Source organism: Chroicocephalus ridibundus, chromosome 1 (assembly GCF_963924245.1).
Source record: "Chroicocephalus ridibundus chromosome 1, bChrRid1.1, whole genome shotgun sequence".
Classification (NCBI taxonomy): domain Eukaryota; kingdom Metazoa; phylum Chordata; class Aves; order Charadriiformes; family Laridae; genus Chroicocephalus; species Chroicocephalus ridibundus.
In genome coordinates, this window is record NC_086284.1 from 135723649 (window position 1) to 135740935 (window position 17287).

General features: G+C 45.7%; 1 protein-coding gene across 7 annotated transcripts in view; it reads left to right on the forward strand.

Annotated features, from left to right (window-relative positions):
• PRR5 (proline rich 5) overlaps positions 1–17287 on the forward strand; it is a 98998-nt gene that overhangs the window by 28257 nt on the left and 53454 nt on the right. For 3 of the 7 annotated variants that reach the window (XM_063354901.1, XM_063354899.1, XM_063354881.1), the window contains one exon: positions 11445–11558. In XM_063354901.1, coding sequence (XP_063210971.1) covers positions 11455–11558 — 104 coding nt within the window. In that variant the 5' untranslated portion in view covers positions 11445–11454. The other 4 variants (XM_063354894.1, XM_063354888.1, XM_063354896.1 and 1 more) reach the window with 3 other exon arrangements.

A 17287-nucleotide genomic window follows, 5' to 3' on the forward strand; every position in this document is an offset into this window, starting at 1 on the left:
CAAGAAGATTTTCTGTTGAAAGCATAGGTAGGAAGCAATACATGACAGTAAATGAACAGTAAAAATTTCTATTTTATTCCAGCAGAGTAAGTTTAGATGTGTTTACGTTTCATCTGACATGCTAAATTCTTGTACTAAACAAACCAAGGAAACCCAAACAGAGTCAATGAACTGAAAACCTGGATTCAAAAAGCCATTTATCTTTATGCTGGTCTGAGTCAAAGGTTCAATTCTGGATACTCTCCTTTCTCAGAGTGTTTAAATCTGGATCTAAAACTTTGTTGGACCCAATATCTAAAACAGATGACTAATAAAAATGACATAATGACACACATATATATACACACGCACATATCTTCTTTTTGACATGCAACGTATTAGCTGAGGGCCAGGATTGTTTTATTTTTGTGTATAAAGTGATTCAACTCCTCCTTTCCCTGTCCTCCTTCCTTCTCCCAGTCTGCCCAAATCTTTGTGCTGGCTCGTACTGCTGCATAGCCAAATATTGGAGAAAGGAAGATGGTGTGCTATTTTTTGCCCTTCTTTTTTTTTTTTTTTTTGCAAAAAGTAAAAATTTTGTTTTACTTTTTTCCTTGTGTTCATTGGTCAAATTAAAGAGTCAACTTAAAAATTGATGCAAGCAAATGGCATCCAAAGTGCCCTTGTGCATTTTATAATTGCACCCAGCTGTGATTACAGTCCCACAGAATATATTTTTGCATTTTCTTTTCTTGCATTACACTTCATTGGTGATTCACTACCTAGAAGGGATTCACCCCTTTTAGGAGAGAGAGAATTCACTGGTTTCATGACCTTTTATTTCTGCAGTAGAAATGGGTGAACTCACTTGGAATAAATACAAACCAAGCCAAAACATTACACAGAACAAAATTAATTCCAAATCTGACCTTTCTGAGTCGTAAGGGGGAAGGAAGGGAAAAAAAGGGTTGCTTCCCTCTGTCTTTTGACTGATGCCTTACAATTTGCAAGCACCAAAATGTCACAGCAGGGACTAAAGCTTTATGGATATGTGTCCTGGTGAAAAGCAGATGAACGGCAAAACTGTAAGACTCACAGTGCTACAGCCGCTTCTCAGGTCTGTGCCTGGAGTGGGGTTGGGGGTACCCTGCGGCCGCCTGGATGTGCTGGTGTTGTCCCTAAATAGGGGTTCTTTACCCGCTGTGCAAGAGCTAGTCGCCACACTAAGCTGGGATATTTGTTTTTATTTCAATTCTGCAGGATTGGGTGTCAGGCATTTAGCAATAGCTAGCACACCTCACATTTCAAACCACCCAATATTTGTAATGATAAAATACAGATGATTGGTTAATAATGATTCATTCACCACTCCTAACTATACATATGCATCTAAGTTCATGTTTAAAACATTTAGGGAGGTTACCTGATTAGCATGCGCATTATTCACAAAGAGGTGTGTATTTTAGCATTACAATTACCCAAGGTTAGTTTGGGATGCACTCTCCACTCGACTTTGGTGCAGAAGTAATGTTTTTTGCTATCTTATGTCTAAGTCATCAACCGCAAAAGAACGCCTAAGACGCGTTGTTTCATTTTGCATCCTATTCAAGGTTAGGTACCTTCTGTGATGTCTCAACCATGTCCCAACTGAAGCTTCTTGATAAACTTTTAACTTTGTGCTTTGGACATCACCCGGACGGCCTGGCTGGTTTGAGGCCACGGGTGGCCCTTGCTGCTCTGACCCACCTCCCCGCCGCTGTTTGTGGTGGCTGTGGCGCAAAAGAAGGGCGAACAAGAAAAAAGTGTGAGGCAAGGAGGGTTTATTTGCTTGCCTGGGACACGAGAGAGTCCTGTGGGAAGCATCTCCCACCAAGGAGACCCCTCAGGACCTGGTCTCGGATTTTTGTCCCCCTCTAAAAGGGGGTGACACACCGCAGCTCCTGGGGGCTGCCTGAGGGAGCAGGGGACCAGGCCCTGCCTGTTGTCTTTGCCCTGCTGCCGCTGCCCCTTTCGTGCCATCTGGAAAACCAAAAGACTGACTCCTTTTATTAAAAAAAAAAAAAAAAAAAAGCGCCCAAACGTGATGGAACAGCTGTCGATTTACAAATGTTTGCAGGGGTTGAGCTGTTTCAGTGGCGGGGTCCCATCGGGCCGCCCTGGCTGCCATTTTGGCTTGCCTTCTGCGGGACCGGGCCCGGGCCCGGCAGGGGGCGCGGCGGCGGCCGGCACTCCGCGCCCGGCCCCCGGTGTCGGGGCGAGGGGCGGAGCGGGGCAGGGCCCGCCGGGGCCATCGATCGCCTCGGGGCACCGGTAACGAAGCGGCTTCCTTGGCAGCGTCTCCTCGTCTCAGACGGGGGTAATCCCGCCCGAAGGAGGCCGTAACAAGTCGTGAGGGGCTCTGTCAAAAAGTTGAAAACCGAGTTAAAAGCAACGTGCCTGGGAGCACGCCCTCACAGATGTTATGGTGCCTTTTTTATTGGTTCCTTTTTGTGTTTCATATGGCTGTTTTCAGGGCTTCTTCCCCATGCGCCCAGTGGGTGAGGGCACTCGGCAGCAGCACCCGTGTGGCTGAAGGGGAGGCACAGGCCCGGCTGCCCTCCCTGGCATCCTTGTCACCTCCGGTCTTCATCCCTTCAGGTCTCATCAGGCTGAAACCTGGCATGTGGCTCAGATGGGCTTGAAATTAAAAAAAGAAAGAAGCAGGCTGATACAAATGGGTTTGTCAGTTTTTAAGTCAGGGTGAGCAAAGGCTGCAGTTTCTCTGTGGACGGCCAGGCTTTGTCCGTCCTCCCGTGATCCTCCCCTCAGCGATCGCCATATCTCACCATGAAAATGTTGTGAAGTTTGGTACCAACCTATTTATAACACGAAAGTATCCTAAAGGACTGGAGACAGATTTGAGTGTGGAACTGACCACAGTGCAGGATTTTCCGCTCATGAGAGGTTTTCAATTAATTTTTTCCAATGTCATTCCCCAAATCAAGTATGGTCTGCAAGAAGCAATTCAAGCAAGTGCTGGCTGCAAGCCTGGGACTACATGGCCTATGGCTTTCTGTATGAAGGAGCTGTGCATCCTAGAGACGTGACCCAGGGCTTTCAGTACCAAGACCACAGAGGTCCAGCATCTGGGAGCCTTGCTTGAGAGAAGTCCTTCAACCTTTCTGCTTCAGAGTGGGGGAGCTCAGCGTGTGTGGGCTTTCAAACTGCTGGCTCTAGAGCAGCAAGCCTGAAAGACCCTGGATGGCTCACAGCTCCAGAGGAAGCCTAAAACTTTTGTGGTCCCAGCAGTTTTCTGAGAGGGGAAAAAAAAAAGGGAATTTTAGTTTTACATACATTCAGAGAACTTGAATTATTTTGCAATGAAACGTTAATATAGCCTGCGTTTGGAGAGCAGATTATTTGAAATGACTGAAGGAAGCCTGGTGAACAAAAAAGCTGGAGGAGCAGGACTCTATCAGGAAAAAGAGACAGGAAAGAAATATAAGGAATGGAAGGAAATGTAATGGAATTTGCCTTATGTCCTCAATAATGACGCACTCCTTCCAGGTGATAACTTGAACGCTGGCGTCACGTTGATGTCTGATTGAAGACTGAGACTGGCTAATGGGCTGGAGAGTGAAAGGAGTTTTTCCAAACCTTGTTGTGGAGTCTAAAAAATTCCAGCACTGTGCCCTTTGAGATAAGTTATTTCCCAGAGCATCCTGAGAAAACACTGACGTGATACATACTGGGATGACGTAGTGGTGGACCTACTGACCTGGTAAAATGAAGATTTAAATGTACAAGTGTAAAATTATTTGTGTGATGAAGCCATTTTTTACCCTTGCTGTTTCCACTGCCTGGTATCGCAGTCTGCAGGGACTGTCTCAGCATATGTTTATGAAAAGATGGCAAAAGGTCCGCGTTTTTAAGTTCCTAATGAAAGCCCCACCATACTGAACGCTACAGAGTCCAACTACTCACTAAATGTTGCAATTTTTGGATTATCTTTAAATCTCCGTGGTGATTTTTCCATTCAGAAAAATATCCTTGTGATGCCAAGGGAGAATGATAAATTTTCTGAAAGAATCCATTTGTATCAAAGGCCAGGCTTTTGTGACTTTTGCAGGACCACGAGATTTGTTCCAGAGAGCTATAGTTCCATTTGAGTAACAGCAGCCTAGTACCACCAGAGTCAAAGATCCCCCAAATTTGCAGTGCTGTCTCTTGCATTGCTCAGTACTGAAGTGACCTCCATGACTTATGCACAGGAGGTGGCAGTAATCTCAAGGCATGGCTCATGTTTCCAGCCATGCTCGCATTCTCATGGACAGAGAATACCACACAAGTGATATCCTGGCTTTGAGATTAAGCTGGGATATCACTCATAACTAACAGCTGGCCACCAGTGCCGTTTATTAGAAACTCAGCTAGTTACCAAAGTGGGTTCTTTATCTTGGTGACCTTCCAAGGCAATCAGAGCCTTCTTGGAAGACCTTGAATCAGAAATGTTTGGATATAAGAAAAATAGCACTGTGCAGCGCACAATTCTGATCTCCCAGGGTTCACAGATTTGGAAGGCGCTGTACCATATATAACTGTGGAAGACAGCACTGAGGTACTGTAGCTGCTGCATCAAGGTCATGGTGTTCTGGGATCCAATTAAAATTATGCAAGATAGGCAATTTAGGAAAGAGTTCATATAGAGCTCAGGAAGGAAAAAAAATCATGAGCGTTATAAGCTCAGTTACTTTGTAAGATTAATTTTCCACTATCTCATGATCTTGTAATAAGAGCACAAAATGTTTTAAACGTTTGATTTGCTTATTGATCAGCACTCTGGAGACCTTTCTAAATCACAGTTATAGGTTTGACTTCCATTTAACAGCGAAGTTGTGGGCTTGCCTTGGAGTAGTATATGCTGGTTGCAGGGGGTTGTGAATTTGGTGCGTGGGCAGCAGTGAAACCTGGAACATCTGATGCTGGGAAACCCACCTCCTTGCCTGGAGGTGATGTGAGTAGAAAAGGTGGTAATGCCACAGGTCCTGAGCATTGATCCTGAGCACAGATCCAGAGCATTGATTTTGCCTCCTCCAACATAACCATCATGCTCGTTCAGGTCACTGTGCTATCTTTAATTCCCAGAAACCTATAGAGAGATAACGAGGAATGATACTGCGAGCTTGGGGAATTGCCATTTGATGGAAAGCTTGATATTGTGGATGAGGGTGTAACAGGCCTATTCCTGTCCTAATTCTCTCCTAATTCCCACGTCCTGAAGGACAAGGATAAAAAATTTAGCTATCTTCTACTGCATTTTAAGAACTGCTTATATTGTTATGATCTGTAAACCAAAAACTGCTGCTGGCAAAGGGGATGGGTTTTCATGCATGCTTTGAGCAAAGGTTTCCTTAGAGGTATTGCTAGATTCTTGGCCTGTGTTAGGTTAGGCTTGTGACTGGGGTCTATTCTGAGCTCAGGGCCCTGTTTGCTAGCTAGAGTACAAACAGTAAGTGAAAAGGGTAAAGAAGAGCTCACAGTCCAATCAGGCAAGACAAAGACTTGATTCCCTTACATTCCGCCGAAGAGGGGTTTGCAAACACTGTGTTAGTACCAGCGTTTTGGTCTCCTTTTTCCTTTTCCTTTCCTTTATTTTTAAAAACTTTTCCTGAGGAAGAATTAGCTAACCAAGAAAGATGAAAAAGGAAGAGGGAGCACAAAAGCAAAGAGTGATGGAGAAGCAGAAAGGGAGCAAGGTGGGGAGAATGAGATGCTCAAACAGTGAACAGATAAGAAATGTCGTCCAGCAGAAAACTGGAAAGAAACTAGACACGGCTGGTTGCTGCTGTCCAGATGGCTCTTTGCTCAGATGCAGGTCTCTCTTTGTGCTGAGAAAGTCTCCTAGGCACATTCACGCTGCTCTGCCTCACACCGAGCAAAACTGGGAAGGGAAGGTCTGGGAAATTGGCCCTGATTGTCCGCAGGCTGCAGTTGATTAGAGTGTCCTTGTTTGATGCAAGCCAGTGTATCTCCAGAGCAGGCAGTGGGAACTGCAGCAGCCGCGGCTGCCTGTGGGTCGGGTCTGAAGCTTTTTAGGATGGGCTGCACTTGCAGGTGTCCCTGCAGAAATGGCGAGGGGGGCAGAGCATCCCTTTCTAGCAGTAGTCAAAGGACTCTTCTTAGTGGTCACCTTCTGCTTGCTTAGGAAGGAGCATTTGCTGCTCAGTCTTGAGCATTTCTTCTTTTTCACAGTGTAGAAGACAAAGAAACCCCATGTGCAAGTCTTTCATGCAGCCGAAGGAGCAGAAAGCCCAGCTCTGTCTAAAGGGAGGCAACTGTGGTCACATGGGCACTCTTGGTCACAGGATGCAGAAGCACAGGAGTACACGGGAGGTGTTTCAGAAGTTGGGGAGATGACCCACTAAGTCCAGGTGGCCTCCTATAAATCAGCTTGGCTGCGGTGAGAGCAGAAGCGCAGCAAAGGGCTAGCAAAACGAAGGCTGTCCTGTGGCCAGCCTCAATAAAGGACAGGCAGAAACTGTCCTTGAGAGTGCCTTTATCTCCAGAGGTTGCAGAGAGTCAGTCGGATGGAGGGGGAAGGGTGTAAATAGTGCCTGTTTGGTTTCATACTTTCTTTATTCTCTTTATTCTTTGTTTTCTGATGATAAAGGAGCTTTATGTGGATACAGTAGCAAAGGAATTGATGAGTCATAAGGTTTGCAACTTCATTTCCCCCTCCGCTCCTTTTATTTTTTTTCCTGATACTCTCATCTCCTTCTTCCCTCCTGCCTTGCCCCTCCTCTGCTGGCGCAGCAGGACGTGCTGTGCCTTTAAGAAATGTGGTTTTTCGGAAGACTAATTCCTGAGCTTTGGCATCTGTTGAGGCATGCCCTAAGTTTTGTGGTGTGGTTTATGAAAAACTAAAGTGCATTGGTCTAGGGAGGTTTTTAACTCCTTTCTGCCATAGATACATTTTACCTCTTCATTATTCACTTGCAGAGTGTACACCGTTCAGCATTTCCGTTCAGCATGGGGATTTCTGCTCTCCTCTCCAAAAGGGGAGGAGAGATAAAGCTATTTATTTTTTTCAATTAAAATTTCTATTTGTTGAGTTGTTTTTTACATGGCAAAGCTCTGGTGAATAAAGCTGACATAGCAAATCCTACCACTGACACTAATATTGCTGCAGTGTTAACCTGTCATTGCAGTAGCAGGACGGTGTAGCCGAAGACACGTTGACCTGTAGCAGTCACAGCATTGGCAGCTTTATTATGAATTTTATATATTGTGATTTATTTTTTTTTAAGTTCCCATTCATCAACATTACTTTTTGCTTCCTTTCCCCTCTCATCACAGTCAAAAAGAAACTTGTAAGAAGTCAATACGATTGTACTGTGAAAATTAACATAATGTAAATGAGATTTAGGGGGATTTCCTCTTTTTCTTTTTTTTTTTTTTTAAGCAAATCTCATTCGTTTGAAACCAAGTGTACGCTTCGGTAGGTCTGCCTGGATTTTTTTTCAACGTTTGCTAGGGGCAGCAATGCGGTCTTTAAACCACAGCTCCCAGAGAGAACGTTGCAGGTGTTACAGGCATACCGGGAGGTAACTACAGAGTTACCCTTGGTGATGATTTTAAAAGCCCTGTTGCTACAAGGTCCTGGATCTGTATGCTGACGTCATCTTGTAATAACAGCATAAAACCTCTTGGGCTGTCAGCCTATATTCATGTACCTGTACATTGTTTTAGGCCTCAAGATAGCAAGCAAGTCCAGGTGAGCAGAATTCCCCTACGTCTCCGGCATCGTGGCAGCTCCGGGACTTGCCATGCAGTCACCCGCAGGATGTGGGCCCCACAGATGAAAGAACGGTTTCTAGTAGAGACAGGCCTGTTTTTATGAGGAGAGATGTTGGAGGGGAAGGGAGGGAGCAGGAGCTAGGGCTGGATGTGCCTTCCACACTGAGGTGGGTGTGTGGCTTTGATTAAATCACTTAACCTTTGAGCTGCAGGTTTCTTGTGAGTGAAATACTGGTATTAGCACCGTGTACGGCATGTTGGGATTAAATGAATTAACGCAACAGTACTTTACAGTCTTGGTTCTGTAAATGTGCTGAGTGCAGTTGTTCTATTTAAGAAGCTTGTAGTGCTCGTTATTGAGCCTACGAGAGGGCCCCCACCAATCCCCTGTCCTCCCCTCCCTCCCTATTAGTCCGGTCAGTGCTCTTATCCCTCTCCATGACCAATAGCAAGCAATCTCTGCTGCTTAGCCTCTCAATCTTGAAGCAGTGCTGTATTGCGACAACTCTCTTCACAAGTGGCTACAGAGGAACAGCCGCACCGCAAGCCCTGGTGAGGAGCTCTGTCTTCTGCATCGCCCTCCAGCCGCCCAGGCCCAAGGAGTCTCTGGCTCCCCAGTCCCCGCAGCATCCCCTCGGTAGCATGCTGGAATGGGAGGTAGAGGTCCTGGAGTCTCTTGACATCTCTGCCACTTGCTCACAGGGTGGCCTGGGCAAGTCACATCACCTTTTTCTTCTTCCCTCTTCATGCTGAAGTGCGCATTGTATCTTTTACCTTCATACCCAAGAGCTGCTCAGGGCTGAATTAATGAATGCCATGAAGTCAAGGATGTCTGTGGATGCACAGCGCAATGTAAATGCGAAGTATTACTTGGTAATTATGGGTGGAGGTAACCCTTGTTGAAAAGGATTAATTTTATCATAAATCAACATTTGATCAGGTGGAATCGTAGGAAGAAGCGTAGGGAAAGCCTGTCCTCTGTTACCTCAATCTGAAATGTTTCAGGAGATTGGAATGCTGCTTCTCCCATGTGCTTTGTGCATGTGTCGACTCTGAATCCAGTACTGGTTACTGAGATTGATGGGGTAGCATAAAAATAGTCTGACTTTTATAGGTGTAATATTTCAACATACAGAGGGAAAGAGGTCTTTTTTTTCCTTCTCTTGGGATTCAGTATTTTATGAGGAAGGCAAGTACTGCTTTTGGCAGTGTTGTCTGGTATATCCAAGGTTGACACAGCAGCTCCTTGGGTTCAGTCAATTGAGCAACTTGTGGATTTTAAGAAAGAAAGCAGGTGAAATATTACTATGTAGCTGCTGACATACTAGCATCATCAGGGTACAGTTTATTAAGTCTCCAGTACTGCGCAGCGATCAAAGAGTTAAAAATTCCAAAGGTTTAATCCAGTATAATAACATTTTGCAAGGCCTGTCAAATTCACAGCAAGTGAGATGCAGAAAAGCAACTGAGCTAGGTGGAAAATAAAATTAGATGGAATTATATTGCCACAGGTTTATCTAACTAGTTGTTTCACATAACAGGGTAGACGCACGTTTATCTGAGCCGTCAGCAGAAGCTCAGACTGAGTTGTGTTCCCTTGCTCTCCCGGCCTGTATTATCCATAGAAATGGAGTGCTCTTCATACGATTTGAACAAAGCAGTGTTCTGCTGTATCTATTTTTGGTCACTGATTTGTATGCTGTAGAAGCCATCTCATTCCTTAGAATACAGCCATATATTGTTGTGTTTGTTTTCCTTTTGCTGCTGTGCACATAGTGGATTGTTGTTCGTTTGTTTGAAGGATTTAAACATCTGGAAGAGACCAGGGATAGCCATGTCTTTGTACATAGGTTAGATGAAGAGCTGCAGGTCCCTTCCAAAGTGAAATGTTATATGCCATCTACTGTGATGCTCATTTGTATACTTGAGGGTTTTGGTGTGGGAAGGACAATCAATGTAATGCTAATCCAAGCAGCTGGATAAAACTGCTGCTGCTAAAACTAGCGCAAGGTAAAAATGGATTTATTTCCCTGGGCAGTTCTGCAATTGCTTCCCACGTAGGTAATACCAAATATAAATTTTGGAAGTAAATATTTATATGAAATAAGCTTAGCTGAGTTTGGGTGAGTAGTGAAAGCAATCAATTTTTACTGAAATATGTCAGTAAATGATGCATGTAGGGCAGATCTCACGGTGAGAGATTCAGTTCTTCTGTCATGTAAGCTTTGCAATATTATTTGGACACAAACAAATCCCATTATAGCCCAAATTTAGACAATAGGTTATCACAGATGAAAAGAATAAGTAGAAAGTGGGGAAAAAAAAGAAGGATAAGTTTGTCTGTAATGCAGCCCCCTTCTAGTGAGTGGGAGCTTACTCTGCAAGGAGCCCTTGTGGCTTTTACCAGACTATTTGCAGACCAATGCCGTAGCCACAGACGGAACAGTTATTACACTCTGGCTCAGTCGATTGCAAACAATTTCTTTTCTGAGAAAGCTAATCACTGTTTTGTTACATTACTTCCCAGCAGATGAGCCAGGGACTCCTGAATTTAAAGCAGAACCGCGAGTGAGTGGCAGCGAGCTAAGCCTGGGCTGGAGTCTTGTAGCAGCATATCCTTCAGCTCCAGTGCTGCAGTCAGAGAGAGAAAGATTTTTCCTTTGAAGATAAGACACCTGGGGCTTTTGTAGAAACTAAGTATGCCCCAAGTTGTGCAGCTGTTATCTCAATTTTTAAAAAAAAATCAAACAGCCAGAGAAAGACAAAGTGTCTGGCTCTTCTATGCGCCACCAAAAATTCCTCAAAATGCTAAAACCCAAACCAGCACTTTTCGTTCTGCAGTTGTGTTGCTTGCAAATACTTTCCGTCTTGTGGCTTGTGTGACACGTTCAGCCGAAGCAGCCTCCCAGGCGAGCCGTAGGGCTGTGCCGTGTGCGTATGGGAGAGAGGGAGTGCTTATGGGAGTGTGCATATGTATATGTATGAGCGAGGGAGCGAGAGCGTGTGTGTGCAGTGTCGTAACGTGGCAGGGCACAGGCAGTTATGAAACTTTCCAATAAAGTCTCAGTACGTCAGTATTGGTTGCTTGGGTTTGGGTTTTTTTTTTTTCTGTCCGTGGCCCTCCAGTTTCATTTCCATTTATGAGTGCAGAGAGAGCGAGAGAGGGACAGGTTGAGAAGTGCTAGCAGACAACACCACCCCCCTCCAAGCCGCTGGAGGAGCCGGAACAGTTCCCACGACAGGTGGAGCAAGCTGCCGCGCTGAGCGAGATTCCCGGGTCGAGATTCCCGGGTTGTGGTGCCCAGGGACAGGGGGAGGGGAAGCCCTCGCTCTCGGGGCAGCTGCGGTTCCAAGGGGCCCCTTCAAAGTGCTGCAGGAGCAGCCAGAAGTTTGACTTTTATTTTTTTGAAAGGACTGGAGAAATTATTAACCACAGTTGATGACGTCAGAGTTGATCTGATTAAAGGTTTGTTTTCTTGCTGGCAGAGGTGTGCTCCGTAGAGACTGGTTCTCTCTTCTTTTTTTTTTAAGTTTCTTTTTTGAACAGCAAACGGAGGGAACTGCTCGCATTGCTGCTGCTGCTGCTGCCGCTGCTGCTGCTCCAGCTGCGTGTGTGTGTGTGTAAACAGGATGGTGTATCTGTAGCTGCCACGCGCAAACACACATTTGACCATGAGGACTCTTCGCAGGTTGAAGTTCATGAGTTCGCCCAGCCTCAGTGATCTGGGCAAGAGAGAGCAGGCAGCCTTGGATGAGCGGGGGACCCAGCAGCGACGGGCCTGCTCCAACGCTACCTGGAACAGGTAAGGTCTCCCGTGATGCGACGACTCCCCTGCAGCCTCTCCCCACTCCCCTGGCTGTGATTAACGCGCAAGTAGCCGCTCCGTCGGCTTGCAGGCTCGGCCGCCTTGCTCCCGGCTCGGCAAGGTTACAGCGCGTCGGGCTTCTGCATTAGTGCGTTACACATACCGGGGTTCACATTCAAGTAAAAAGACGGGAGCGGCTTTTTTTCCTGTTGGTGTTAACCTTTCCCTGAAGGATGATAGCAAAGAGCCTTTACTGCAGATGGCTCAGCCTGCTCTTCCTTGTGATGGGTAAGGACTTATTTCACAGGGTCCAGCTACAAATATGTCTTTGTGTCTATCTAGATATTCTCCTTCGAGGTTCATTTGGTTTATTTTAGTTTAAAAACATCTATTTACACACAACTATTAAAATACATTATTTTTATCTGCATAACTATATATATTGCTGGTTGTTGATACAGATATGACAAAGCCTACTCAATTTACTCACATTAATACAAATTTCTCTGTGTGTGTGTGTACGTGCATGTGCAAGCACACGCACTTTGGACAGGACAAAATAAGCCCTGATTGTTTTGTTTATTGTGTTTATACATCTGAATTTTATTACTGTTTGGAAAAAAAAAACAGCAAACAAGCAAACATTTTGTTGAGAATGTGTCACTTAGCACAGATATTCAGAAAGCATCTTAATGACTGTTTTGGTGACACTCTTAAAGATGAGTCTAAGTCTCTTAAGTCGTTAGGAATTATATTCTTATGTCCTTTTTGAAAATGAAATGAAAATGTCATCTCCTGGGTCACAGCTTGGAAAGTGTCATTTATAATGTTTTACAATTGTATGGTGGTACAGCTGTAGGAAGAAAAATACCAGTGAACTATAGACACATTTGTTAAAGGTATTTCAGTTTTGAGCAAAACCGAGGAATTATAAAATATCACATCTTCTGTCCCTCTCTCCACTGGATTTGTGGTTTCATGCCTGCATTATGAATTAGTTGTTTGATGCCAGCAACACACCAAGCACTGAAACTGGTCACAAAAGAGGCTGAGTTTCTGTTCAAATATCGTGCTATTTATGTGACCCGGAGTTGCCACCGAGGCCTGGGTGGTGGTGGTAATTAAAGGCTTGATTGGGCCACCTTGGCTTATGCCAGTTGGGGCTTCACTTGGCCATTAGCCTTATAGGAAGCAGCAGGGAGTAAGATACTCCTTGGTGTGAACCAAGGTGACAGAATATGGTCCCCAAAGCCTTTTTGTGATGGTGTGCTGATGGCTTTAGTTGGCAGGGATAAGTGTTTCCAGGTCTTGCTTGCAGGAAGGGAGCCATGGAGGGGGATGCGAATGGGGACCAGGTCAAGCATGGGCCTTGCTGGGAGTGCTCCAGGCTTAGGGGCTGCTGATATTTAAACCAGAGGGTTTTCCCAAGTGACACGAGCAAGAGTTTGTTATTTTTAATTTGGGCAGGACGGGTGTAGCTCTGGCCAGAAGTAGTTGTCTATCAGCGAGCTAGACTTCTGCGTGTTCCATCCAAACGCTTAGACAACTGTCCCATCGCCTGTTCCTGGAATAGGTGTCCGTGAGTCATCCTGTTGCCGCTTTGCTTGAACTCAGGCCTAACCGTGCTTTCCTGTCACGGGTTGCCTTTTCCCTGTGCAGGGATCACCGGGCCGTCCCTGCCATTTGGTGGCACGTGCCTCCAGAACGCCTCGGGAGCGCTGGCAGAGCTGCTGCTTTGTGGTGGCAGGCTGGTGCTACCTGCGGTGGCAAGTCAAGTGGGCATCACGTGCCTGCACTAACAGCTGCCTACAGCTATGGCAAGTACTGCAGATGACGAGCCAGTTGCATTGCATGGGCAAAGGGAAGGCCCTTTATTTCTTATTTAACAGTGCAAGGCTTTCTCCTGAGTGAAAGAGAGAGGGAGGGTAATTCTTCTTTCAGGTGCAAAACCTCTCTTGGTTTTAAGAAACTCAGATATTCTACAGGCTGTAGAACTGGAGCTTATCCTCAGGAAAGTCAGGGCTTAAATGATGTTGGATTAGTTGTATTAAGAAGTTATCCACTATAGCTTCTGCCTGTCACCAGCGTGTGCCCATCTTGGCATGTGTAGCAGGATCTGGTCTTGAGGGAGCTGGTGCTCAGCTCTGCTGGACGTAACCGTAATGTCGGTGTCACAAACTGGGCATCTAAACTTTGACTCACCAGAAATCTCGGATGGGTTTTGAAAATCTTGGGCTGTGGAAGGTTTTTTTATTTTTCCCCTGCAAAATCAAAACACCCCAACAGAGGGCTAGCATACCATACTTTGGTTTATAGGAATATTTGTTCTTCCAAATGAAAGAATTGCCTGTGCTGTTTCATTCTGTGCAATATCGAGCATAAGGGTTTGCTGATCAAGGAAGTCGAGATGCACCAGCAGAGCTCTTCCCTCTCACCATGCCTGGCTGTTCTATATTTAAGTGTCTGCTGGGTTCTTGCCTAATGTTAGCAGCTGTGCCTGGGTGTGGCATGTGTGTATCTGCTTTTGAAAGAGGCCTTGAACCAAGTTCATCAAAACTGATGTGGGGAGAGGTGAAGCGCAACCCCACAGCAGGCTCTGCCCCACACAAGACTGCTGATGCCAATCCTGCGCTGAAAGTCAGCCCTTTGAGGTGGAGTGAGGATGTTGCCCCGGCCCTGCCAGGGACCACGCTGAAACACAGCCAAGCCGGAGTTTTGCTGGTGGGGTCTTCTGCGAGGTAGCAGCTCTGTCACTGTGGGCTTTTTTTGAGGAAGATGCGGAATGTGTGTGGCTGCAGTCTGGCTGCCCAGCGATGTCCCCTCCACTCTGTTTGGACTGCTCGCAGCCTTCAGACCGTTTATATCAGAGGATGCCTGCTGCTTTCTGACACCGAGGGAGGGCAAACTGCAGGAGCTTAATCGCGGGGTTCGGTGTGCAGGGGGCACATAGAACTCAGTGCTAGCAAGGAAGGTCTCTTCCTCCCTCATGACTTTCCTGCACCCCCAAACTAAAATGCTGTAAAACTTCTCAGCACTGATAGATGAAAGGGAAATCGGTGCCAAGGTGCTGTCTGCTACTATGCAAATTACACTTTATATCACAGCTTTTTCTGAGGTTGTTTTCCCATGAACCCCAAAAGACCTGTACAGCAGCACACCGACAGTGCACGTTAACTAGCAACCAACAGCAACATAGTGGAACAATACCGTTTCGTTACAGCTCACAGAATTTGCATTGGATTAAAATAGCTTAGATTTTTTCACTAGCATTGTCTTCAATTCCTTTTCTCCTCCCCTCCCCCCCCCCCCCTTTTCTGCTTCAGGCAAAAAATGAGGGCTGAATGCTGACTAAACCAATTGGACTGAGAAACCCAGGGTTTTTAATCTTGAGCTTGCAAGCTGGGGCGGGGGGTAGGGGGGGGGACGCTCTCTGGGCAAATAAAATCCATCGCAAGGTTTTCACTCTGACTGAGCTAGCACAGACTGCCTAATCAGGAGCTGATACTGACTGAGTTGTGGCATGGGAAAGCCTCTAGTCAAACGCACTTAGATCCTCTTTGGTGTAAGAAAATGGGGAAAATTCACAGAAATGTGGAAGAGTAGGAGATAGCAAAGAGAAGGGGAAGAAAACACAGGTGAGATGCCTGTGATGTTAGTGAGATCAGCAGTAAATCCAAGGAGACGTACAGAATCAGGAGTTTTATGGTTTGGGCTAATTTTTACAGGGCTGTAACAAGCACAATAACTTGCTGTAAATTCATTTCTACAGTCAGGGGAACCATATGTCATCTTCTAATTAAAAATGAATGTTTTTTCAGATCATGGTGAGGCTTTTCTAATGGAGGAAACATTCCAGACCAGCATATTTATCTAGTACGTCTACTTTGAAGTCTTCTTTCTTCCAATATTTAGTGTTTATTTAGAAATAGTTTAAAATATTTCCACTGCCTTGAGGATCAGCTTCTCTTTCATGACCCTTTAATCAAAACCATCTTTTGGCCATGTGTGTGCATGGGGGCAGACAGAGCCGAGTTGTGGGGTGGGAAGGAGAGACGGGGCGAAGGGGATTTCCCCCTTGGTCAAGCCACCACTGCAGCATGGAACATGTGCCAGCCTTGACTACAGTAATAGAAAGTGGTGGTGGTGGAGAATTGCTGCTCCCCGTAGCCCTCCAGACATATCTATACTTGCTTGAATGCAGATATAATTTGAAGCCAAAATCTCCATAGTCCTACACGCTGCAGAGATATTAACTCTTGGTGACACCTGAGGGAAGTCCCTTCACCTGTCTGTCTCAACTTCTTACTATGTAAGAGTATTGTTTATAGTTGCTGAAGTTTGTGAGTTGATGCCTCTCAAACTCTTTGAAGATAGAGTTTTGCAGACCAGCTTATTTTCATTTGTATGATCCAGTGCATAATTGCAGCCTATCCCTCTTTGCAGATTGCTTTACCTTGGGTCGACATTTCAGAAACGTAAGTGAACTAGCAGCTGCAAGCTTATTTTGAAAGGGTCAAGACCTCATGGAAAGCCTGTGGAGTTGCAGCTAGACTGAAGCTGTGTTAAAAATGGGGTCTTCCCCATTGGATTAAGCTAATTCAGAAAAATGAGGTTTTAGTCTGGAGCAAGGGTGTCTTAAAGGAGGTTTTGATGCAAGTATATCAGGTCAGTTATTGTTAATTAGCTATTCCCATAACTGTCCAGAGGAAATGAGCCCTAAGTCATTTAGTCCCTTTTGAAAATTAAAATGTTGTCTTTAACTACCTGGTACTCGCAGGGTGTGATTATTCCCACAGCATTGTTTTTGCTCATGGACTTCACCTGGAGCTCTGGAAAGGGGAGAATTTGCAAACACTAAATAAAAATGCCATGATATGTTCACTCATGCTGTTTGCATGTGAGGGTAGTGACTGCTTTAGAGAACCACAATTACCTGTGTGCTGTGCACAAATGAAAATGTGTGTCGCTCCACCTGCTATGCCAGGAAGTGCCAAGCTGGGAGGGCCATGGCCACGGTTGAAGCAAACGAGACGTCAGGATTCAGAGACTTGCGAGCCAGACTTTGCTATTGTTCCTCAACTCTGTGGACAAACTGATTCTGACCTGCCAGAAACCAATGTTTTAATCACAATAGGTTTTCCTTCTTGGTTTCTTAAAAACATCAATGAAAGAACAGGGGTGGGTGGTACTGCAGTGCTGGGGGGAGCCAGCCTCCCACCCTCCGAAGGCAGTGGTGTCTGGGTGCACAACTGGCAACTCAAGGGAAGCGTATGCTTCGGTGGTATCAGGCCACAAAGGCAGTAGCTTTCTACTATGCAAAGATCAAAATAATGAACCCCACCCTCCCCATCTTGGCACTCACGCTGTTTGGCTGGTTGGGAGTGCCGTCAGTGAGCATCCAGCTTTGTGCTCTGGGGATTTACACCTTCCAGATCCCTTCGTGCTGAAGAAAACAGTGGGGACGGTCTGCGCTGTGTGTGCTACAGCTGCCATTCCCCATGTTTCAGGCAGCTGAACAGTGAGTTCTGGAGCCGGCACCTTCTCTGGAGGACCGGACAAATCTAGAATGAGTAGTCTATCCAAAGAGGTGAAGTTTCTTAGCCTGCTGGGTTGATTTTTGTTGCTGTGAGTGCCGCCTTGATTGTAGGTAGTTTCCTTTTGGCAATCTGTGGCCAGTGTAGAATAGATAAGTACAATACATTGCTGGAGCCACCTGACATTTTGTC